Source organism: Camelus bactrianus, chromosome 6, assembly GCF_048773025.1.
Source record: "Camelus bactrianus isolate YW-2024 breed Bactrian camel chromosome 6, ASM4877302v1, whole genome shotgun sequence".
NCBI lineage: Eukaryota > Metazoa > Chordata > Mammalia > Artiodactyla > Camelidae > Camelus > Camelus bactrianus.
This window is the reverse complement of record NC_133544.1, coordinates 93,790,952-93,817,471: the sequence shown is the minus strand read 5'-3', so window position 1 is coordinate 93,817,471 and position 26,520 is coordinate 93,790,952. Positions and strand designations below refer to the sequence as shown.

At 40.0% G+C, this 26,520-nt stretch overlaps 1 protein-coding gene across 6 annotated transcripts in view; it reads left to right on the top strand.

Moving 5' to 3' along the window:
- The window catches only part of USP3 (ubiquitin specific peptidase 3), an 84,100-nt gene that overhangs the window by 49,389 nt on the left and 8,191 nt on the right, over positions 1–26,520 (top strand). For all 6 annotated transcript variants that reach the window (XR_012507764.1, XR_012507763.1, XM_074366373.1 and 3 more), the window contains 5 exons: positions 1,080–1,193; positions 3,589–3,702; positions 9,189–9,335; positions 12,240–12,346; positions 12,523–12,603. Coding sequence is in view for 4 of the 6 variants with exons in the window: in XM_074366373.1 (XP_074222474.1) it covers positions 1,080–1,193; positions 3,589–3,702; positions 9,189–9,335; positions 12,240–12,346; positions 12,523–12,603 (563 nt within the window). In the remaining 2 variants the exon portion in view is untranslated. The remainder of the gene's footprint in view (positions 1–1,079; positions 1,194–3,588; positions 3,703–9,188; positions 9,336–12,239; positions 12,347–12,522; positions 12,604–26,520) is intronic.

Genomic DNA, 26,520 nt, shown 5'->3' with positions numbered 1-26,520 from the left:
AACGGGGGATAGTAGTGAACCTCAGGCAGGGTGGTTGGGAAGCTATTACACAATTTGTACAAAGTGCTTAGAACAGTGCCTGGCAGCTAATAACTGTTAGCTGTTATTATTATTTGGTTCCTGTTGCTTCTTGAATAGGGTTGAGCACAGGCCTGCAAACTTCTGTAAAAGGCCAGGTTAAATACATCTTTTTAATCTTTGCCACATCCAGTCTCCTCCCTTCAGCAGCCCCTCCCTTTTACACAACTCTTCAGAAATATAAAAGCCACTTTAAAAATAAAAGCCCACTTGTCCAGGGCCAAATTTGTCCCCGTGGGCCACAGTTTGCAGACTCCTGGGCTATAAGGAACCTTGTTCAGAGAACCTGGTTCAATGATTCATTCTTAAGTATGGTCATAAGATGAGAGGTTTAGAAGATCTTGAAAATGTAAGATGAGCAGTAAAAATAAAACTGACAACAAGGCTGAGCTGTTACATAAAAGAAGTTATTTTGAAAGTTGTGTACTTTTAGATTTTTAATGTGGCATCAAAGACCAGAATAAATTATATTTTCCCAAGGCCACCTTGCTAATGAGGAGCAGAAGCCGAGTTCAATCTCTCCTTAAAGGCACTGACCTTTACTAGGTACTGGCTTGTCTAGTCTTGCTCAAGGAAGAAGTTCTAGTCACTGCTGAATTCTCCTGGTGACTCTGTGGGGCGTATTTAAACAGCGTGATTGGTGTCGTGATTTGTTTTTATTTGAGGAAATTATTGAACGCTTGGGAGCAAACACCCTGAAAAGAAATGATTGCAATCTATAGATTGTGTGTGTGTGTGTTGGGGGTGCGGGGAGGAGAGGGGATTGGGGATTTTTTGAACAGAGGTTTTGCTCTGAGGTCTTTATTTCTGCAAAGTCATCTGCTTCTATTGTTTTCTTGGAGTAAATGAGGAGACTTAGTGAAGAGATTGCACTGAGTGTACAGTTCTAATGAGAAATTGCAAGGTGACATTTTCAAAGTCCGTATGTAGGTCTCAGAGTACTTTCTTCACAGTCTTAGTACATTAAAAAAAATAATTTTCTTCCCTTCCTTTTAAAATAGTAACATTGAGCAGTTTTGCTGTTATTTCAAAGAACTGCCCGCCGTGGAGTTAAGGAATGGGAAGACAGCAGGAAGGCGGACGTACCACACCAGGAGCCAGGGGGACAACAACGTGTGAGTCTAAGAATGTGTCCTTTCTGGCTTTGAGCTGCTGAGCAAATGACCCTTACTGGTGATTTCCATTGCATTATGCGAGTTAATAGGCACATGCATTTCAAAAACAGCCTCTTCTAAAAATTGCGTGTAAGTATCTAGCTGGCAGCCTTAATAATTATTGGAATTCTTTTGTGTCTATTTACCTAATAGTCAGGATAAATTTAGTACTCTGTCTACCTGCTGAGTCTGTGGATTTGGACATTTTAAAAGTGACGTGTATATGAAATACAGTTCTGGGTGTAGACCAGCATGAGTGTCGTTAGGCTTTGTGAGCTGATTTGTCTGATAGGGTTAGGTAAACTGGTCTTGGATAATTAAATTAATTTGTAGTTACCAAATTACTTGCGGGGGCAGTACAGTCAATTTTTATTTGAAGTGGAAGGGAAAAAAATTGACAATTGAACCAAACCAATATGCATTCAAATTCAGTGCAGCCATGTTCTCGTTTGGGTTTAAAGATGTATCATATTATGAAAGCCTTGACGGCTGAGAGAGAATAGGAGACCGTGCTGGAACATTGTGCAGCGTGGAGCGTGCAGCAGGCCAGGGTGGGCGGGAACCTCCACGCCGGGCACGGGAGCGGGGAGGGCGTGACCTCACTGGAAGCGCTGTGCCAGGAGCTTACTTCAGTAGCAGCATGTGGATGAGCTGGAACGTGCTGCGTTCCAGGAGACTTCATGCTTTGGAGTAATTGGTTAGAGGAAACGGTGAAATGACAAGGAAGAACTACATGTGCACAGAAGTTCGGGAGGAATTAGTAGCACTCGATGCATTAGCGTCATTTAGGATGTAGTTACACATTGCAGAAGTTGCCTCTGGCCATTTCGGCAGAAAAGGAAAGTCCTGAAAGTGTGTTGGTGAGCTCACCGTTACTGGATGGGTAGAAAATCGGGTCTGGAGTCCAGGCCTGCATAAGGATGTCTCATCAGGACCCCTGCCCAGGGCCACAGCGGAGTTCCCACTGCCTGCACGGCTGGAGTTGGGTGCCGGCTGGATGCTGTCACTGCTGTCCCTGCCCTCCCGATGGTGCTCTTGGCCACCAGGAAGGATTTGGCACTGTCTCGGCTTCTTTGCATCACTAACTCCTGCTTCACAGAGGCAGAACCCAGGCCATGTGCCTGAGTCCTGGCTGCCAGGGGTGCTGAGAAAGCAAGTATCAGCCTTTTCAGCTTCCATAGTGGGTGGCAGGCTCAGACTCTCACAAGACTCTTCAGGTGGGGCTCCTCAAACACAGGAAGAGGGTTCAGGGACTAGGAAGTAAAAAACACAAACCTGTTGGATGACAGGTGTTGAGAAAGAAGATACCGAGATCCTCTGAGGCATCAGGCAGGTGTCTGTGAGTATGGCAGCTGTAGTGACGGACACAGTCTGAAGTTGACGTTTATCAGTTTACCTACGTGCACAGAAAACCAAAACTGACAGTGACTTAAATATTCGTGGTTTATTTTCTCATGTCAAGTTGGAGGTTATCCATCTAGGTTTATTTCACATGACCATCAGGCTCCTTCTGGCTCTCTGCTGCACCCTCCCTGGGGTGAGGCTCTCATCCACAGAGTCCAGGGTGACTCTGGAGCAGCAGCATTTGGTCCTCATTCTAGCTAGAAGGGCGGGCTTAACAAGGACTACTCTTTCTCTTTCTCGTTAAGGAAATTTCTCAGAAGTTGGACACACTCAAAGGAGAAAATGGAAGTTGTATTCCTGTGAGAGAAGGGGCGATAGGCTATAGAAGGACAGCAGGGAGGATGCAGAGAGTGGGTTTAGTGCACACTGCGTCTCAAGAGACAAGAGGACATGCAGTAGAGAATTCCTGTTGGAACTGGGAAACTCTTGAATCAAAGCGGTCACGAAAAAAATCTGGCTTTCAGATTTGGCTTTGAGAGTCATTGGTATAAACTTGAGTGTTGACCCTTGAGTCCAGATGAACTCTCTGAGGCAGAGATGAGCAGATGGTCACACACTGAGGTCTGGGAAGTGCTCCTAGTGAGGGCTAAGAAGGAAAAATTTAGGAGATGGAGAAAGAGATTCTGTTCCTTATTTTAAGTTTTTTAAAATGAACATTCTTAACTAATTGGTTTGTAACTTACCCATTGCTTTATTCTATAAGTATGACAGTACTTGGCACACTCAGAGTTCACTATGTGTTAAAAAAAACTAGTTTTGTCAGTAATTACTGCTGTTTATTTGGGTTTTTGAGATGCTATTACTTAACTCTCAGACTTAGTTCAGAAGAGACCACACCCTTTTTATGTCTTCAATTTTTTTATTATGAATTTTAGAGAATTGAACATTGTGTATTGAAATACTAGCCTCTCACTAAATGCCAAGAGTCCCATCATCCCTTCCTCTTTTCCAGGTCTTTGGTGGAAGAGTTTAGAAAGACACTGTGTGCTTTATGGCAAGGTAGCCAGACTGCATTCAGCCCAGAGTCCTTATTTTACGTTGTTTGGAAGATTATGCCAAGTTTTAGGTAAGTATTATTTAATAAAGGCTATTTGAAATATTAATATTAGTCCTTACCCTGTTCCTGAGACGATTTCCAACAAAGTGGTGGTATTCTAAACAATAAAGGCTAGTATTGGTTTTTTTTTGGTTGGACCTTTTTTTAAAAAACATTTTCTTACTGAGTTATGGTCATTTTACAATGTTGTGTCAAATTCCAGTGTAGAGCACAATTTTTCAGTTATACATGAACATGCATATATATTCATTGTCACATTTTTTGCACTGTGAGCTACCACAAGATCTTGTATATATTTCCCTGTGCTACACAGTACAATCTTGTTTATCTGTTCTACATTTTGAAATCCCAATCTGTCCCTTCCCACCCCCCACCCCCTTGGCAACCCACAAGTTTGTATTCTATGTCTGTGAGTCTGTTTCTGTTTTGTATTTATGTTTTGTTTTGTTTTAAGATTCCACATACGAGCGATCTCATATGGTATTTTTCTTTCTCTTTCTGGCTTACTTCACTTAGGATGACATTCTCCAGGAACATCCATGTTGCTGCAAATGGTGTTATGTTTTCGGTTTTTGTGGGTGAATAGTATTCCATTGTATAAATATACCACTTCTTCTTTATCCAGTCATCTGTTGATGGACATTTAGGCTGTTTCCATGTCTTGGCTATTGTAAATAGTGCTGCTATGAACATTGGGGTGCAGGTGTCATCCTGAAGTAGGGTTCCATCTGGATATATGCCCAGGAGCGGGATTCCTGGGTCATATGGTAAGTCTATTCCTAGTGTTTTGAGGAATCTCCATACTGTTTTCTACAGTGGCTGCACCAAACTGCATTCCCACCAGCAGTGTAGGAGGGTTCCCTTTCCTCCACAGCCTCTCCAGCATTTGTCATTTGTGGACTTTTGAATGATGGCCATTCTGACTGGTGTGAGGTGATACCTCATTGTAGTTTTGATTTGCATTTCTCTAATAATTAGTGATATTGAGCATTTTTTCATGTGCCTGTTGATCATTTATATGTCTTCCTTGGAGAATTGCTTGTTTAGGTCTTCTGCCCATCTTTGGATTGGGTTGTTATTTTTTTTTTCTTAGTATGTCGTATGAGTTGCTTATATGTTCTGGAGATCAAGCCTTTGTCAGTTTCATTTGCAAAAATGTTCTCCCATTCCATAGGTTGTCATTTTGTTTTACTTATGGTTTCCTTTGCTGTGCAGAAGCTTGTAAGTTTCATTAGGTCCCGTTTGTTTATTCTTGCTTTTATTTCTATTGCTTGAATAGACTGCCCTAGGAGAACATTTTTGAGATGTATGTCAGATAATGTTTTGCCTATGTTTTCTTCTAGGAGGTTTATTGTATCTTGTCTTATGTTTAAGTCTTTGGTCCATTTTGAGTTTATTTTTGTGTATGGTGTAAGGGAGTGTTCTAGCTTCATTGATATACATGCTGCTGTCCAGTTTTCCCAACACCATTTGCTGAAGAGACTGTCTTTATCTCATTGTATATTCTTACCTCCTTTGTTGAAGATTAGTTGACCAAAAGTTTGTGGGTTCATTTCTGGGCTCTCTATTCTGTTCCATTGGTCCATATGTCTATTTTTGTACCAATACCATGCTGTCTTGATGACTGTAGCTCTGTAGTATTGTTTGAAGTCTGGAAGAGTTATTCCTCCATCCTCTTTCTTTTTCTTCAGTAATGCTTTGGCAATTCTAGGTCTTTTGTGGTTCCATATAAATTTTATTATGATTTGTTCTAGTTCTGTGAAATATGTCTGGGGTAATTTGATAGGGATTGCATTAAATCTGTAGATTGCCTTGGGCAGTGTGACCATTTTAGCAATATTGATTCTTCCAATCTAGGAGTATGGGATATCTTTCCATTTTTTTAAGTCTTCTTTAATTTCCTTAATCAATGTTTTATAGTTTTCTGTGTATAATTCTTTCACCTCCTTGGTTAGATTTATTCCCAGATATTTTATTACTTTGGGTGCTATTTTAAAGGGGATTGTTTCTTTATTTTCTTTTTCTGTTGATTCATTGTTAGTGTAAAGAAATGCAACTGATTTTTGTACATGAATCTTGTAACCTGCTACCTTGCTGAATTCTTCAATTACTTCTAGTAGTTTCTGTGTGGACCTTTCAGGGTTTTCTATATATAGTATCATGTCCTCTGCATATAGTGACACTTTTACCTCTTCTTTTCTGATTTGGATCCCTTTTATTTCTCTCTCTTGCCTGACTGCTTGTGGCTAGGACTTCCAAGACTATGTTGAATAGGAGTGGTGATAGCGGGCAGCCTTGTCTTGTCCCAGATTTTAGTGGGAAGCTTTTGAGTTTTTCACCGTTGAGTACTATGCTGGCAGTAGGTTTGTCATATATAGCTTTTATTATGTTGAGATATGTTCCCTCTATACCCACTTTGGTGAGAGTTTTTATCATAAATGGGTGTTGAATTTTATCAAATGCTTTTTCTGCATCGATTGAGATGATCATGTGGTTTCTGTCCTTTCTCTTGTTGATGTGATGTGTTACATTGATTGATTTGCATACGTTGAACCACCCTTGTGTCCCTGGGATGAACCCCACTTGATCATGATGTATAATCTTTTTTATGTGCTGTTGGATTCTATTTGCTAATATTCTGGTGAGGATTTTGCATCTATGTTCATCAGTGATATTGGCCTATAATTCTTTTTGGTAGTGTCTTTGCCTGGTTTTGGTATCAGGGTGATGGTGGCTTCATAAAATGAGTTTGGGAATATTCCCTCCTTTTCAATCTTCTGGAAGAGTTTGAGAAGGACTGGTATGAGTTCTTCTTTGTATTTTTGGTAGAATTCCCTGGTGAAGCCGTCTGGTGCTGGACTTTTATTTGTAGGGAGGTTTTTTATTGCTAATTCGATTTCATTTCTAGTGATCTGTTTGTTCAAGTGGTCAGTTTCTTCTTGATTCAGTCTTGATGGACTGTATGTTTCCAGAAACTTGTCCATCTCCTCTAGGTTATCCATTTTGGTTCTATATAGTTTTTCATAATATTCTCAAATGATATTCTGTATTTCTATGTTATTTGTTGTAATTTCTCCATTTTCCTTTCTTATTTTGCTTATTTGTGCTATTTTTTCTTTGTGAGTTTCATCAGAGGTTTGTCAATTTTATTTACTCTTTCAAAAAACCAGCTTTTTGTTTGATTGATTTTTTCTATTTTTTTTTTTAATCTCTATTTCCTCCCTGATCTTTATTCTTTCCTTCCTTCTGCTGCTTTTTGGGGTTTTTCTTTTGCTCTTCTTTTTCTAATTCTTTTAGCTGGTGGGTTAGATTATTTATTTGAGATTGTTCTTTTTTCTTGAGGAAGGCCTGTATCGCTATAAACTTCCCTCTTAGCACTGCCTTTGCTGTGTCCCATAAATTTTGTGTGGTTGTGTGTTGATTTTTTAAAAGGAGAAGAGCAGAAGTTCAATATATTCAACTAGATAGATGAATGTGTTTGTATAAATAATAGATAGACCTTAGAAATGTCTTTAACAAGAGGGTAGGGCATTTTGTTGTTATAAAAACAAAGCCCTTGTAAATAATTTATGTGCCTTTGGAAAACAAAGTAGACAAATTTTCCTTGATTCTTTCAAAATCTTCTAAGCAATAATTATGATCATACACTGTATCGTTATTTGAACTTAAAAAAAATTCCAAATGTAGTCAGTAGGAAACTATGGTATTGTATTCACTGTTCTGGATTCTGAAGACCTTAGAAGACTAGTGAAGTCCTTTGGGATTCACTTTCCAGAAGATAACACAATGACCAGGGTCACCTAATGTGGCTGTAAAGTCACTGTGTTTTCCACATTCTCTGTCTAGTCTTACGTGAGTAGAGAGCCATCCCTGCTGTGAGAGGATGCGCCCTCTTGCCCTAGGTTGGTCATCCCTGTGGGGAATCAGGTGTCAGCAGATTAGGGGCCCTGCAGGTGTTTGACAACAGCCTTTGCCACCTTCTGCTGATTTTATCTTTGTGAAGCAAGTCGTGGTTCTTCCTAGTCATGGTTTTGGCGCCTAAAGTACATCTCTCCGTCTTTTTTGAAACAGCATGCTGTAGTGAGACAGCAATGTATCTGGCTCTATTGTCTAACAGTGGTTTAGACATATTGATAGTTTGGAGAAGTGTTTAAAGGGTAACAATGTCAAAGGACTATAATTTGTTGCCTTACTGAAGAGTCTAGCCTTGAGGATCAGACGTAATTGACTCTCATTACCCTGGTCTTTGTTGTGAAGGAAACTTCTTTTATGTTTGATGTCATTTAAATCCCCTCTCAGGCGAGACTAATTTTGTAAGAACTTCAGAATTTCTTGACTCTAAATAGGAAAGGTAGAAATAACTGTTAAGTTACCATTGATCAGGCTCGGATTTAATAGAAAATTTCTAACAATCACCTACTCAGACTCTTGATAGGGATTTAATCTTTCTTTCCGTTTTATTATTATATAAAAATAGCTTCCATTTGGTCAGAATCAAAACAGTTCCTAGTCTTAGAAATAGAGACTTTTCGTTGTCTGGGGAAGGTCACAAATTGAAACAGATGCCTATAACTTACCTTTATAAAACAGCTAAGTGTTCCATGATCTTCTGTAAGTCAAAAAATGTGTTTCTAATGGTAAAGGAAACATTAGAAAATAATGTATTTTGATACAAGAGAATCATGGTGTGGTTGGATATACTTGTTAATGTACAATGTACATTACTTGTACAAGTCCATATACTTGTATATTATTTATACAAGTCCATACACTTGTTAATGCACAATGGCAGATTGTTTTAAAAGGGGATGGATGTGTGTTTGATGAAAATGCAAATTGATGTAACTACAAGGTCCTAGTTTTCATGATCCATTTTAGAAAATGCTTAGACATTAGGTTATTTTGGTAAGAGAAAAAAACATTTTTATATGTGATAGAATTTGAGATGTGACCAGAAATACTAATCTTACCTTTGAGTCACGAAAAAAAAGTTGTGTTGAAAAAGTTTAAAGCACCTCCTTGGATCTCGAAAGGAACTGTTAACTTTGAATACTTTTGACTGTGAATTTTAACATTTTATTCATAATAATCTTAGAAGAAATACTTGAACATATGTTGATATTTAGTTGCTAAATAGTTTAGAAACATTTACAGTGAAATGCTAAATTGACTTCTGATTTAAGTTCCATTGATTAGGCAGATCATTTCCATGATTTATAATTCCCAGAAGAAACTTAAGGAAAAGGAGGAAAATATGTACTGAGGGAAATTCTGGTTGTAGTCCGTATTTTCAGACTTGTTTTTAAGTTGTAGAACTCTTTCTTGAAGAGAATTTAATGTATAACACGTGGAGAAAGCGAGGAGGAAGGAGCAGGGAAGCCTCCCTGAGCTCTGAGTGGCGGCAGCCCTTCCTGGCGCGCTGCCCTCCCGCTCCGGCGGGGCCCGCGGGGCCACACGGGGCCGCACAGGGACTGACAGTTTCTGTTTGCTCCAAGGGGCTATCAGCAGCAGGACGCCCACGAGTTCATGCGCTACCTGCTCGACCACCTGCACTTGGAACTCCAGGGCGGTTTCAACGGGATTTCCCGCTCAGCAATTCTGCAGGAGAATTCTGCTCTGTCTGCAAGTAACAAATGTTGCATGTAAGATTTGGCTTCCTTTTGCTTTCTAGGAAGACTTCAGACATTCCTATTGCTGTTATAGTTTATTGCATTTATAATGGACAGCAGAGAGTGTTCCTGGACCTCTGCTGAAACTTTTGTGCACTTGGAACTTTGTGACCAAGTGGACTAGCACATGCCTCCTGCTTCTAGACCAGAGCCATCTTGTATTTATTTGCATCTTGTGGTAGCTAGGATTGTTATTTACTATAAATTAATTTATATACAATTTATGCACTTAAAAGTTTTCCTCCAAATGTACTGAATAATGGGTAGGAGACAATTTTCATATACTGAAATAATTTGTTCACTAATAACGAAGGCTTACAATATTTTGAATGTGAATTTTCCTAAAGCCTCATTTTGGACTTACATTTTCCTAGAATATGTCTGTTTTTAGTCAAATTGAGGCATTTGTAAGTTTTCAGAATTCTTTCTTTCCTCTCAATATGAACAAAACAGACCTTTTAGTTAGCTTTCCCAGGTACTAAGGCCCCCAAATGTACATGGAGTTCAGAATGTTTGTTTTGCTTGAGGAAGGGATAGTTGACTTGTATTTCAGCTTGGATTTTGGTTAATTGTAGTCTCCTATTGCTCAGATTTTTTTTTTTTAAAGTTTTATATTGACCTGTGCAGGAAAGGAGTGTGTAAGACAGACTCCCCAAAGAAAGAGCGAAAAGAGTAAGTAATACACAGGGGAGGCTGCAGTATTACTGCCTGGCCGTCCGCAAACGGGATTTTGTGTGAGATGGGGCTTTTTAATCACAGAGCAGTCTCACAGCGACCCTGGCCTTGTCAGCAGCGCCAAGAACTGCCTGCTTCTTCACATGCTTGGCCCTCCAGCTCCCTGTGGCTGAGATTCGCATTAGACTCCAGTACAGAAGGGAAGGGGCCTGTGACCTGGGGGCACTGTCCTTGCTGCCAGCACCAAGTTACACACGGCAGGCAGTGAAAACTTCTGCTCTGTACCTGATGCTGGTGCTTCATGCCCAGGGGAGATTAGGCTGGGTTCTATCACGGACAGTCCGTGTGAAGAGGGGGGGGTCTTCATTATTTGACACCCAGGTGCCCTGATGGAGTGAGCGTGTGACACTCACAAGGTGTTCCTTCAGTAACTAATGAGTTTTCAGTATTAACTCTTTATAATATTTTCAAGAATAGTAGTTGTACATTCCTTTAGTGAGTTAGGAACATAAATTAATAACAGATATTCAAAATTCAGGTTTCCTTATAATTTCTTAAATTAACTGGATATATTTCAGGATCAGGATTGTATTTGCTAAAACTACAAAATCTATTTACTTGTATAAACACATCCAACCCTACTGAAGGTGGGGGTGGCAGACATAAATGGCAGATGGGTTTTATGAATATGTAGAAAATCATTAGTGCCAATAAAAAGGGCCTTCGCAGCATAACAGCCTGTGCAGGTAGCCAGTATGTAAACACTTAGTGTTCAGTATAACAAATAAACAGTGACTTTGAAATTGCAAATGTTGTTATAAGTCATTGTATACCTAAACTTAATGTCATACACATCAGATAGCCAAGACTTGATTAATGTCTTTTTTTCAGAGGAAGAAGTTCTACAGGAAGAAGTACATTGAGTTTAAATGTACTGTTTGTAATAAGGCAGTTTCCATTTTAATGAAAGGCAGCTGTGTATGTGAACATCAGTATGAACGGATCAGGCCTTTTATTTCCAGTTGATTTTTTAAAAATGTGCCCCTTGTTTATGACAGGCATTAAATCTAAAACCTGAAATAGCCACTATATCCTGTAACTCCTAATGTATCCTCCCTTTTTAATTAACTAAAGCCATATATCTTATGAACAACTTTTAAGAAAAAAAGCCATTATATTTCTTCTGCCAGTAAGGAAGGAAGCCCTTTCCTAGAAGAGGAAGCAAACTTTAAAAAGAAGAGAATTGCTTGGGTAGGGTTTGTCTGTCTCTGCAGTAGGTTTAACTTGGAGCAACTCACAGTACAGTTCAGTGTACTGGAAGTGTTACTGACTGTAAGTGACAGAAACCACCTCAAATTGCTGTTAAGAAAAAAGAGCAATTCACAGGCCTAAGTAACTGCAGAAGTGCCATCACGTGTGTGAGTGCACTAGGTGAGGGTATGTGTCTGCTGCAGTCCTGTTAACGAAGCACGCAAATGAAGCATCCTCAGTATCCATTAATACCGGTTCAGTTCAGAGAAGGAGTGCAGTGTTAGGAGTAGGTGCTCATGTCAGACCAGCTGTGTGAACTTGGACCAAGTTACTTAACCTTGAACCTCAGCTTCCTGGTCTGAGAAATGGGGATAATGGTGGAATTATAATAGTGTTTTACGTGAGCTTTTTAAAAGGCTTGTTGACAGTAACACCCGGCACTCCAACTGTGAAGTGATACCTCCGTCAGTAATTACTAAATATGTATTAAATTTGTTTACCCCTGCCCCAAATCTGACCATCTCAAAAATCTAAAACCATCTTAGATGGAAGTTGTTGTTCAGAGTAAAGTGAGAGAGCTCCCTGAGTAATAGGAGGCTTTGCAAAGGCTCCAGTGTACAGCTCCCTCTTTCCTGAGGGGTACGCTTGGGAAGAAAGGGGCCCGCCTGCCCTGAGAACAGGCATGTACGTGATCTGCTTGTTAGTAACGGCAAGCGTTCAGTGTTGCTCATGGAGAAAGTGGTGAGACTGAAAGAGGGCTGGGGGGTGGCCAGTCAGTGGCTTAAACCTTTTATTTCGTATACATGTCTACTAGAGCTTTCAAGGTTTTGTGTTTTTAATATTTAAATGAATATATATGACGTATATGTCCCCCCAAAGGGAGTCACCTGTAGGAGCTCTTAGACATACTTAGTTTTTTTACTGAGTTTCCTGTGTGGTGATTTTCTTTAGAAATGGAGCATCTACAGTCGTCACGGCGATATTCGGAGGCATTCTCCAAAATGAAGTTAACTGCCTCATATGTGGGACAGAATCTAGAAAGTTTGATCCATTCCTAGGTAAGGCATATTTTGCATCTGGATGCATGATCGTGTATTAAAATAGTAACTATAATGTTTCCTTTGAAAATGAAGACAGTAAAGAGATAAATGTTAAAAAAATAATTTCAAAAACTGATGTATTTTGAGTGTAGTTATAAGCTTTTAACAGTCCTCTATTTTCCTTTCTTTTTAAGACCTTTCATTAGATATTCCAAGCCAGTTCAGAAGTAAGCGCTCTAAGAATCAAGAAAATGGACCAGTTTGTTCGTTACGAGGTAAAGATACTTTAACGGTCTAGAATTCGTTTTCCCCCTTGAGTAGCTGGACAGATTTCTAAGCTCCATCTACATGTGCTGTGTTGTTAACTGTTCTGATGAATTTGTGTTATAACTGAACAAAAGTGAAACCTGAGTGTCGCTTTCAAGCCAAAAAAAAATCGATTTAGCAAGAATGCCTGCCAGAGATTTTAGGTCAAACTAAACATTTCTCACCTTTCTCCTCTTTATAAATACTAATTTTAAACTTAAAAGTCTATAGCAAAACTTTTTCTGATCTAATGAAACACAGTTTATTCTCTGGATGTTCCACTAGAACACAGAGAAAGAACACTTATAAAACTTTGCTAAATTACAGTGTCATTTAATCTGTTGTATGACTAATGACTCTAGTGATGATACAGCTGTTGGTTAAGCCTGAGGCCTTGCTTTTAATTGCAAGATTTTTAAAATTCACATTTACTTTGAGAGATTTTTGAACAAACGTTTTCCCTTGATGAGTGTTAACTGCTTAGTCAAGGCAAAAGACCTGCCCTTGACCAACCACTAACATGACTATGTTTTCTTTTTATTTATAAAAAGAAACTAGGATAGAAAAAAGAAACAGGATGTAGCTTGCGTCCTCTCATTAAGTACCTCTGCACTGAAGGCAGATAACAGAATTCCTACCTTGAATTGCGTGTCCACTGCAAGTAATTTTCTTTACCTCTTCAACTGTTTTAGGAAGTATTGTCATAATGATTAATAAACATATAATATCTTTTCTTGGAAAATAGAGGATTCTATTGATCTAAAACTGCACTGTCCAATATGACAACCGTGAGTCACACGTGCCTATTAAAATTGAAAACTGGGCTGCTCAGTTACACTAGCCGCATTTAGAGTGCTCGGTAACCACGTGCGGCTAGTGGCTGCTGTGCCGATCAGCACAGACGCAGGGCGTTTCCATTGCTGCTCAGGGTTCTGTTGGACAGCGCTGCTCTGGAATCAGGTTACCCTGCAAAATGTACCTGAATACACTTTGTAGATGCTTTTAGTGTGTTCCCCACCTATCCAACAGTGTTGACTGTCTCTTTTGAACAGAAATACAGGAGAAATTTAAGGAAGCCCCCATCCACTCCACTTCCCCCTAAAATATGTGGCTATAGTATGTGTCTCCAAAGCTCTTTTTTGGCCTATCTGAGATTAAGAAAATAGCACAAAGTAGCAAATGTCACCACTTTCCCTTTATATTTATGGCACATGAATATAGGCTAACTAAATCATAAAACAAACATTTGATCATTGAGAGGGGAAGTCAGTGAAACTATATAAATATAATTGGATTGTCAGACTTGATTTTTATTTTGTTAAAGAGCTTACTGTCAGCTTTAAAAAGTGTATGATAGGGTCTGGTAGTGTTGCATTCTCTTTTTGTTTACCACTAATATCAATTAAGAGCTCTGATTTTTTCTTGGACAGTGCAGAGTGTGATGAATTAGAGTTGACTGATGCCCATTTCTTTACTAAATGGGGATGGAGATGTGTGATTACCTGATAAGTCTTTTGCTTTAACATGCTTATAAGTCTACCTGGCAAAAATTTCTTGTGTGCTTTTTTGGATCTGTAATTGTTAAGGTTAGCTTTCATTTAAAAAGGAAAGGTGATGGTGAGAAAGACCACTGGCACCTGAAATTATTTAACTTTGAAAGGATGCATAGTAAGACAGGTTAAAATAACCCCAGGTCTAAAAACCTAACTGATACCATCAAAAAGAAAAGAAAATGTCGCTTATTCTTACTAATATTATATAAATCAAAAACTCCTAGATAAAATGCTAGCAAATAGAATATAGTGCTGTACTAAAGCAATGGAGACCAAGTAGGATCTATTCCAATGATACAAGCCTGATTTAATCAGTAATGGATTTGGAATTTTATCAAAATCTGTATTTGGGCATTTTGATTTTTCTTCTCCCCCAAAATCATACTTTCTAATATTAGAAGAAAAAAAGTGCTGTTATTACAGGAATAGGCATGGATTATCCATGTCGTAACCACCAGTGGAGCACTAATGACTTTCCATTACAGTCAGGAGTCTGAGTGAGGGACGAGGCAATAGACGAGGAAGAGAACCAAGAATAAATAACGAAGAGGGAAGACCAAGGTATCGACACACCTAGAACGTTTCAAGAGGATCAGCTGGACGTGGGGGAGGAGCGTGTCCCGGTAGCCGTCTCTGGAGAGCAGGACTGAGCGGGAGGTCTGCCTTTCCAGACTTCAGTTAAAAATTAAATGCAGATACTAATTTGGTAAATAAGTTAACATGGAGCCAAATAGAAAATTAATAGGCAAAACAATTGCTTTCCTGTATATAGCAAAGGGTCCTATTCGCAGTTGCAGTGAAAGCTCAGAGTACTTAATAAAGTTAATGAGAACTATGCAAGACCCCGAGGAACAGATTATAAAGCATTACAGGACAGACAGAGCCATGGCATGTTCTTGGGTGAGAAGACCCAACATGACAGAGATGTCAGTTTTCCCCAGAATTACTCCCTAAACTTATTCTAGTTAAGCATTTCTTCCTTAAGCAGATATTTTTAAGAGAGACTAAAAAGGTTTTAAAACAAACATGATGGAGCAGGGCAGAGATGAAGCAAGTCATGGCCTAGAAGTACTAATGCAGCAGGTGCTGGGCAGGAATGTGTAGGTGGGGATGTGTTATATAGCAAAGGAAGAATTTCAAATCAGTGGAGAAAAGAAGAAAGTAGTCAATAAATGGTATTACTGTAAATGAAATTTTATGTGGGAAACATGAATTTTTGTCCCTAACTCATATCTTCCCAAAGCAGTTAGAGGTTTCGGGATTTAGTGTGAAAAATGAAACCACAGGGACATTATAGGAAAACATCTTTTTGATCATGTTGTCGGAAGGAGATCCTTCCAAGTATATCACCAAGGCCAGAAACTCATAAATTTAACTGTATAATGGTAAACGATGCCATAAACAAAAGTAGAAAAAGATGATAAACTTGAAACAAATATTTGTAATGTATATATGAAAAAAAGTAGTTGGGCAAATACATGAATAAGGAGGAAAAATGCACGTGCTCAATTTACATCTGAAGAAAATAAGTCTCACTTATTCAAGAAAGTGTAAGTGAAGCAAAATTGGTCAAAACGATACAGATGAATCCATCGTTAGTGAGTTTTGGGAAGTGGGCACGCTCATACTGATGGAGTGTAGGCTGGTACAACTGTTTTCAGAGGGTGGTGGTCACCATTTTTAACAGGCGTTTTTTTTTTTAGACATAGTCGTTTCACTTGTGAATGTGGACAGTAACATATATAAAAGGTATTCATGGAAACAGTGTCCACCAGTAGGGCCCTGGTTTAGTATCTTGTGGCGTTTAAGAAAGATAAAACTGATCAACAGCTAGGCCACAGAACGGTAGGTATAAAATACTGTAGAGCAAAAAACACTATCCATGGAAGTATGAACAGAATTACTCCATGAATTCTACCATTTGTATAAGGGTAAAAAAATATGTGCATTAAAATCCTTGAGCAGCGTACGCCTTCTGTACACCATGGCACGTGTATATTGTTTTTTCCCTCATGAAATACAGTCAAGTACAAATGAAAAAGTTAAGCAGTTTCCTCAGATCCTTCACGAGAGACGTGAAGGTACGTAGAGAACAACAAAGCTGGGCTGAGATGTGGGTGCTGGGTGCCTAGGGGACTGTCCCCTGGCCACCTGACACTTCTACATATGAGGTCTCAAGTGAGATTCATATTCGTGATGCTGCAAAATATTTAAGTAATACATTTGAAGACCATTCAGACTTCTCAGATAGTGAAAATGGCAAGTGTCAAACCTGTGAATGTCAAGGTGTTGTACCTAGACAGTCTGCCTTTTAAAGAAGTGTTTGTGTGTATATGTTTACATCAAAGAAGGAGAAACCTTTCTGTGTGTATGGTATAACTCAGGGACAAATTAGAAGAACACAAAGAGTAAAATAAACATCCTTTATAATCCTGTAAGGATAATTGTATGTAATAATAAAGCTTGCAGTGAAGGCCTGTGGAAGCAGATCTGTGTTCTGGGCATTGGTAAGGGGTTAAAGTCCTCCTCCTGCCCCACTCCATTTTGGGAGTCATAGCCACAGCAGTCAGAAGGAAAAAAAATAAAAGAAATCCAAATTGGAAACGAAGAAGTAAAGCTGTCACTGTTTGCAAAGGACATGATGCTATACATAGAAAACCCTACAGAAGCAACCTGAAAGCTACTAGAACTCATCGATGAACTTGGTGAAGTTGCAGGATAGAAAACCTATCCTACACTTTCTATACACTACCAATGAAATAGCAGAAAAATAAATTAAGGGAACAATACCATTTAACATTGCACCAAAAATAAAATACCTAGCAATAAAGGTACCCAAGGACACAAAAGACCTGTACACCAAAAACTGTAAGATGCTGATAAAAGAAACTGAAGGTGACATTAACAAATGGAACGATATACCATGTTCTTGAGTTGGAAGAATCAATATTAAAATAGCCATACTACCCAAGGCAATCTACAGATTCAGTGCAATCCGTATCAAATTACCAATGATATTTTTCACAGACCGGGAACAAAAGAATGTTAAAATTTGTGTGGAAACACAGAAGACCCCAAAGAGCCAAAACCATCTTGAAAAAGAACAGAGCTGGGGGAATCATGCTCCCTGACCTCAGACTATGCTACAGAGCTACAGCAAACAAAACGCGGCACTGGTACTGGCACAGAAACACACACACAAATCAATGGGACAGGACAGAAAGTCCAGAAATACACACACACACAGGTGGTCAGTTCATCTGCGACAAAGGAGGCAAGAGCATACAAGGGAGAAAAGAATCTTTTCAAGAGGTGGTACTGGGGAAACTGGACAGCTACATGTAAAAGACTGAAATTAGAACATTAGCTAACATACACAAAACCAAATTCAAAATGGATTAAAAGACTTAAATGTAAGACCAGATACTACAAAACTCCTAGAGGAAAGCATGGGCAGAACACTCTTAGACATAAATCACAGCACTGTATTTTTTGAACTAGCTCCTGCAGTAATGGAAATAAAAGCAAAAATAAACAAATGGGATCTAAGTTAACTTAAAAGCTTTTGCACAGCTAAGGATACCATCAACAAAACAAAAAGACAACCTACAGAGGGGGAGAAACTATTTGCAAATACTACAACTGACAGGGGACTAATTTCCGATATATATAAACACAACGCATACACCTTAATATCAAAAAACCAAATAATCCAATCAAAAATGGTCAGAAGACCTAAACGGACATCTCTCCAAAGCAGAAATGGCCAACAAGCACATGAAAAAATGCTCAGCATCATTAATTGTTAGAGAAATGCAAATCAAAACTACAATGAGCTATCACCTCACAGCCAGAATGCTGGAGAGGGTGTGAAGAAAAAGGAACTCTTCCACACTGCTGGTGGGAATGTAAATTGGTGCAGCCACTATGGAGGACAGTGTGGAGGTTTCTTAAAAAACTAAAAACAGATTTACCATATGATCTAGCAATTCCACTCCTGGGGCATATATCCGGAGAAAAATATAATTCAAAAAGACACATGACATGCACCCTAATGTTCATAGCAGTGCTATTTACAATGGCCAGGGCCTGAAAACAACCCAGATGTCCATCAACAGATGACTGGATAAAGAATAAGTGGTATATATACACAATGGAATACTACTCAGCCATAAAAAATAAAATAATGCCATTTGCAGCAACATGGATGGACCTGGAGGTTGTCATCCTAAGTGAAGTAAGCCAGAAAGAGAAAAATGCCATATTATATCACTTATATGTGGAATCTAAAAGGACACAAATGAATACTTATTAATAACTTACATGATTGATTTCTTGAATACGTAGGCACATTTGACTGTGCTTTATGATTGGATTATTGCATTCTGTTGATTCTTACTCTGTGGTTGCCTTTATTCCTTTGATAACTACGTAGAGCTTTATAGCTTTTTAAACTTAAACTGTTCTTAGAAACAATGAAACAGTACATACTTGTAATTTTTAAGTGGTTTTATCTCTAAATGAGTTGCTCTTCCTAGAATAAACTGTTTACCTCCCCCCCAAAATCTTACCAATAAATTTAATACAGCAGAACAAATAAAACCCATAGGGAGTTGACTGTGTTGTTGGGGTAGTTCTCTACAAATCCAGCTAGGATTTGTTACGTTTCTTGATTAAATCTCCCTAGAGGCTGCCCACGGGCATGCCAGTCTTCTAACCTGAGCACTGTCTGGGGTACAGAAGCAGGCACGGGGCTCCTGAGCCTGCCGTAGTGTCAGGATGACGTGTGAGAACACAAGAGGGCTCCTAGAGGCAGCCTGAGCCACCATTTTTTAATCTGAGAGTTAGGAAAACTAGGCTCAGCTTGTACTGCTTGCTCATGAATCGTCTGGTGGGCCCTTCACGTCTTCTATTCCACTTTGGATTATGACGTGTGGCCTCATCTGCAAAGGAAGGAACTCTGTACTGCCTAGTGCGTAAGCCGGCTGTGTGAACACCTGGTGGTCAACCTGGGCTTAAGCCTTTTGAAAAGACAAAGAAAAATACAAAGGGAGAAAATGCTGGAAAGCAAAAAGATGCTTGGGGAAGGTGAAAGGAGCCTCTTTTGTGTCGGGGAGAAGATAAGGACTGGATAGCTGCTGGAGAGAGAGGCTTTGTTTTCAGAAAAGGAGCAGGATGCTGCAGGGCCAGGGCCAGGTGCTGCGCTCGGGGACCTGCTCGTGGAAAGCAGCCAGGGCCTCCGTGGAGAGCGAGGGCGGCCCGGGCGCTGCAGAGGCGCCCACCAGTGTCGTGGTGGGAGCAGGAACCAGCGCGTGGTCCAGTATTTCTATGCATTTTACATTTTGGTCTCAAAACATGCAAGTAATTTGCTGTGAAATGTTAATATATTCTTTCAATAATCTCAACATTTCTAAGGGTATCATAGTCTTGAAATGAGAGGTTCTAAATAATTATCAAAGGAGATTTCACAATGCCACCTGCTAACTTCCCAGTAGCCCCCTCTGCATGACCGCACGCTTCCATACATGGGGAGGGGCCCTGAGTGGACCGGTGAGGCTAACTATAGGGAGAAAAATGACTCCCCACCGTCGAGTTGTTTCTGCTTGTCAGTGCTGTGTGGCTTGGGGAGACCCAGGGAACGGTGTCTCGCTGGCAAGTCACACGGCCACTTGCTTAGTGTGGGACTGAGAGGCTGAGTGACTTAGCATCTCAGTCATCGTTCTTGGCTACTCTCAGTTTGTTTACGAACATTTCAAGCAGATACTGATTTTCACTTATTTTACAAAAAGGTTTTTTATGTTGGTAAAATATACATACATTTTCTCATGTTAATTTTTCAGTGTACCATTCAGCAGCATTCAGTAAACTCACAATATTATGCTGCCATCACCCACCACTATTTCCAGAACTTCTGTTTACCTTCTGGAACAGACACTGTACCAATTAAATAGTAACCCCCATTCCTGTCTTTCTAGCCCTGGTACCTCTGGTCTATTTTCTGTGAGTCATACTGTTACCCTTCTATGACTGGCTTATTTCACTTAGCATGTTTTCAAGGCTCATCCATATTATGGCATGTGTCAGAACTGCCTTCCTTTTTAAGACTGAGTAATATTCCACTACACATATATACCATATTTTGTTTACCCTGTAATTTGTTGAGTAAACTTGGGTTGTTTTTGTATTTTGCTTATTGTGAATAATGTTGCTGCACATGTAAGTGTACAAATCTGTTTTGAGTCCTTGCTTTCAATTTTCCTGAGTCTATACCTTGGCTATATATATATATCTAGATCATAAGGTGATTCCTTTTTGAGGAAATGCAGAACTGTTTTCCACAGTGGCTGCCACATTTTACATTCCCACCAGCAACGCGTGAGGATTCTAATTTCTCTATATTATACCTAACACCTGTTATTTTACTTTTTTAAATAATAGCCATCATATTGTGAAGTGGTATCTCATTGTGCTTTTGACTTGCATTTTACTAATGATTAATGATGTTGAATGACGTGCTTAGTGGCCATTTGTGTGTCTTCTCTGGGGAAATGTCATGAAGCTTTTCCCCTGCATTTTCTTCTAAGAGTTTGGAGTTAATGTTTGGATATGGTATTAGGGAAGGGGCTAACTTCACTCTTGCATGTGGACATCCAGCTTCCCTGGCACCATTTGGTGAAGACTGTCCTTTCCTCACTGAATGATCCTGTTACTCTTGTCAAAAACCTACCGACCCCTATCTTGGAGGGTTTATTTCTGGACTCCCTATTCCGTTTCAGTTTATGTCAGCACTACAGCTGCATATGGAATAATCCATGAACATGGGATCTATTTCTATTTTTATGTCTTTATAAATTCTTCAGCAGTGTTTTATAGTGGTTTTTTGCCAGTGTTACCTCCTTGGTTAAATGTTTTACTAAGTATTTTATTCCTTTTTTATGTTAATGTAAATGGGATTGTCTTAATTTTCTTTTTGGAAAGTTTGAAACAATTTCAATTTTTCATTGTCAGTTTACAGAAAGTTGATTTCTATGTGTTGATTTTATATCCTGTAGCTTTGCAAAGTTCATTTATTAGTTCTAGCAGGTTTTTAAAAACCAATTATTTTTCGGGTTTTCTACATAAAAGATCATGTCATCTGCAAACAGATAATTTTACTTTTTCCTTTTCAATTTTGATGCCTTTATTCCTTTTTCCTTCCTAATTGCTCTGGCTAAAAATTCCACTACTTATGTTGAATAGAAGTGGCAAAAGCATCCTTGTCTTGTTCCTAACTTAAGAGAAAAGCTTTTAGTCTTTCACTACTCAGTATGATTATTTGATAGGAATTTTTCATACGTGGCCTTTATCATGTGGAAGAAGATGCCTTCTTTTGCTACTTTATTGAGTGTTTACATACTAATTTTTAAATGTGGAAAGTTCTGTTTTTCTTTCCTGTATCTAACCCCACCTCCTCCCCTGCCCCCCAAGGCCACACGCAGCTTTTTACGTGACACAACCAGTACTTACTGCTGGAAGTTCTCATGATTTCAGCTTGAGCGATTACAGGCACCATGGTGATCAGACTACAGGGATTTACAGGACCAGCCAGCCTGCGGGAAAGTCAGGGCTCCTTGTAGCTAGAGATGTGGAACTTGGGAGGTCCCTAAAGACAGCATCACTTCAAGTTTACTGTTTGCGTCTCACTTCAAGAAATAAAAGGTCAAAACAGTATATCCTTTCCTAGGAACCATCCTTGACATAAAATAGCAAGTAGGCAATGTTGTATTCCTGAGATCTGTTAGGACAAAGGGCTCAAAAAAAAAGGAAAAGCCAAGGGAAGGCACGAGCAGGATGCACACTCAGGCCCTGGGACCAGGGAGCAAAGGCACATTCGGTAGTGCCTGGTGGGGGGTTTCCAGCTGAAGAGGGCGACACAGGAAGATCCTGAGCTTCCCTCCTCCACGGACGCACCAACTCCCCGCCTACGTATGGCGCAGCTGCCTCTGAAAAAGCTCTAAAAGCAGACGGACTCCCGCACGTTGCTGAGGCACGCAGTGAGGCGGAGACTGTCTCACCGCAACCCCACACCGGGAGGGAACGCAAAGCCCACAGCTTCTCCCTGAGGAAGGAAGGGTTTGAAACCCACACCAGGCACCCCAACTTTTAAAACCTGCACCTGAGAAACGAGGCCTCAAAACATCTGATTTTGAAAACCAGCAAGGCTTGTGTCCACAAAACCCGGGATGCTTAGAAATGTCTCTTAAAGGGCTCGGGCTCAGAATCACTCACCTTAGGGCCCCCTGCAGAAGCAGCCATTTGAAAAGCAACCAGACATTATGTGGAAGAGGTTATCTGTCCAAGCATCATCCTGAGGGGCAGGGGCCCACCGGCACGTTCTCCGGGGATGGGGGGCGGGCGCCGTCTTTGTGTTCCCCCTCCGCCTGGCTAACACCTGCAGGTGCTGCCGCGTGTGTGCGCGCACGCTTTTTTTGTCTTTAGTGGGTGCCATCCTTAAGCTCCCTCTCTATCTTTGCTCCTTCCAGCAGGCACCATCTTCAGGCTGTCCTCTGCCTGAGCACCTGTATCTCCTGGAGGGGAGCGTTTACATGCATCTGATGCCCTGGTTTTTGCAGCTCCCGCCCAGGGCATGCCCCTTGATCTCCTAGTTGTGGACCAGAGGGGCTTGCATTCACTACTGGGGCCCCTGAGACTATAACAATTGAGAGACAGTTCTTGGCAAATGACCAACCCCAGGGCACTGCACAGACAGCAGACTGAAACACACCGGGTCTTTCTGAGACTGCTTGTCCAAGAGCTTGGGTCTGAGGGATAGGCGTCCAGTCTAGCGCATTTTTAGGGACCTACAGAGTTGCTCTCAGGGAACAGAGGCCAGTGGATGCAACCTTTGTGCTCTCCCTCTTCCTTGCTATAGCTCACCAGTATTTTCCAGAAAGGAACTTACACCCTTGTCTGGCATCCCAAATTTCACAGTTGCTGTCAAGGGACACCTTTATATCACCTGACTCTGGGGCTTATGTTCACAGGTCCCACAGGACTCTAACCAATGGAGAAAGCTCTTAAACAGCTATCACCCTCCAGACACAGCAAGAAGCAGCAGACCTAGGAGTGCAGTCTTTCTTTGAAAGAGGCATATTAGCGTATCATCATAGCTACAGCCTGAGGGGTGGACTTCTAACTAAAGACACATCTAAAGGCTGGCTGTACTCCTTTCCAAAGACCGTGGAGGATGGGCACTGTCTTTACTTCTCCCTCTGCCTTGCTCCACAGCTCCAGTATCTCCTGGAGGGGGGCTTTTACCCATGTCTGGTGCCCCATTTTTTTGTGGCTGGAGCCCATGGGATACTCCTTGGCTGCCTGGCTCTGGGGACCAGGGCAGGCTTGTGTTCCTGGATCCCACAGGACTGTCACAATTGGAGATACAGTTCTTGGCAGGCTACCACCTGAAGGTCACTGCCCATATAGCAGACTGAAACACATGCCAAGTCTTTCTGTAAAAGAGACCAGTATGCTTATCCTGGAGTTTTGGGGCATGCTTCTGCTTCAGCACACGTCTAGGGGGGCTGAGGAGATACTCTCGGGGAACACAGGCTTGGGGACGCCACCTTTGCACTCTCTCTCTGCCTTGCCACAGCTCACTGGTACCTTGCAGAAAGGAGTTTATAACCTCGTCTGGAACCTTGATTTTTTGACTCTGGTGGGACAGCTAGAAATCACAGGGCTCTCGTGGCCAGTGGGGCTTGCTTGTGGTCCCACAGGACTGTATATATTTGCATACATTAAAAGCTGCTGCATGAGATTCTTCCCCTTGGGACAGTGACGTGTCTTGGCATACCTCCAACAACTGGGAACTATTAAAAAAAAAAACAACAGGCATCTGCTTGGACCATTACATAGGTTTGAGGGACAACCAAGAGCTACCGCATGGTTGAACAATAAAGTTAGTCTTCTGAGTCCTTCAGGACTCGGAGAGGGGGCCATGGTAGCAAATCCATAGAGTCAAGCAAAATGAAGAAACAGAGGGCTATGTTCCAAATGAAAAAATAAGATAAAACCTCAAAAAAAGCCCACCTTAATTACACAGATAAGTGGTTTACCTGATAAAATGGTCATAAGGTTGCTCACTGATCTCAGAAGAATGGATGAACACTAGTGAGAACTTCAACACAGAAAATATAAGTATCAAATACCAACTTCAGCAAAGAGAAAATATAAAAGCTGAAGAATAACTGAAGTGAAAAATACACTAAAGGGGATCACAAAAGATTTGATAAAGGAGAAAAGGGTATCAGTGAACTCAAAGACAGGGCAGTGGAACTCACCCAATCAGAGCAGCAAAAGGAAAAACTTTTAAAAAGTGAATTTAGCTTAGGGGACTTATGAGACAACATCAAGCCGACTAACATTTGCATTAGAGGAGTTCCAGAAGAAGAGAGAAAGGGGCAGAAAACTTACTTGAAGAAATAATTGCTGAAAACTTCTCTAACTCAGGAAAGGAAACAGACATCCAGATCCAGGAAGCCCAGAGAGTTCCAAAAAGTTGAACCCAAAAAGACCCACACCAAGACGCATTATAATCAAAATGTCAAAAGTTAGAAACAAGGAGAGGATCTTAATTTTTCAGCAGAAACTTTGCAGGCCAGAATGGTATATAGCACAAAATATTCAAAGTGCTGAAAGAAAAAATTTCCAACAATAATGTTCTACCCAGCAAAGTTATCATTTCAGAGTTGAAGGGGAAAGAGTGTTTTTCCAGTCCCGCAAAACCTAAAGGAGTTCATCACCACTAATGAAGGGCACTAATTAACAGAATTATGAAAGGAGAAATCTCACTATTGAAAGTAAATATACAGTAAAGGTAGTGGATTAATCACTTATAAAGCTAATATGAAGATTAAAAGGCAACAGTAGTAAAACAAAAATAAATTACTACAGTAGTTAAAGGATACACAAGATAAAATGCTGTGAAATCAAAAACAAAATGCTGGGAGGTTTAAAATGTGGAGCTTTAGAATGTGTTGGAACTTAAGCTTTTATCAACTTAGATTGATGTAAGTTGTAAGCCTTAGATATAATAATGTAAGCTTTATGGCAACCACAAAGCGAAACATACTAGATACACAAAAGATAATGAGAAAGGAATCTGAGCATACCACTAAAAGTCATCAGACCACAAAGGAAGAGAGCAAGAGAAGAAAGGAACAAAGAGGAACTAAAATACAGCCAGAAAACAGTGAACAAGGTGGCACTAGGTACATGCCTACCAATAGTTACTCTAAATGTGAATGAAGTAAATTCTCCAATCAAAAGGCAGAGCAGCTGAATGGATAAAAAACAAGACTTATTTATGTGCTGCCTACAAGAGACTCACTTCAGATGTAAGGACACAAAGAGTGAAAATGAAGGGATGGAAAAACATATTCCATTCAAATGGAAACTAAAAGAAAGCTGGAGTAGTTCTATCAGATGAAATAGCTTTTAAAACAAAGACTGTAATAAGAGACAGTGATGGGAGTTACCTCATGATAAAGGGTCAATCCAACAAGAGGATGAAACATTTGTAAATATTAAGGCACCTAGGAGCAGCTGACTACATAAAGCAAACATTAACAGACCTAAAGTGACAAATAGACAGCAATACAATCAATAGTGGGGACTTCAATACCCCAGTTACATTGATGCATAGATCATCCAGACAGAAAATCCAGAAGGAAACATTAGCCTTAAATGACATGTTAGATCAGATGAATTTGTTAGATATATACACAACATTTCATACAAAAGCAACGGAATACACGTTATTCTCAAGTGCACATGGACTATTCATCAGGTGGATCATATATAAAGGCACAAAACAAGTCAGTACATTTAGGAACACTGAAATCATATCAGACATCTCTTCCGCCCATGATGCTATGAAACTAGAAGCCAACTACAAGAAGAAAATTGAAAAAAATCACAAACGTGGAGATTAAAACAACTTGCTACTGAACAATTGGTAGGTCAAAGAAGAAATCAAAAGAGAAATCAAACAATACCTTCAGAAAAATGAAACGAAATAAAAGACACCAAACTTAGGGGATACAGCAAGATTAGTTTTAAGAGGGAAGTTCATAGCAATAAATACCTACCTCAAGCAACAAGAAAAATCTCAAAGAACCTAACTTTACACCTCAAGGAACTAGAAAAAGAACAAACAAACCCCAACCTTTGTAGAAGGAAGGAAATAACAAAGATCAGAGCAGAAATAAATGAATTTGAGACTGAAAAGAAAATAGAGAAGACCAATAAAACTAAGAGTTGTTTCTCTGAAAAGATAAACAAAATTGCCAAGTC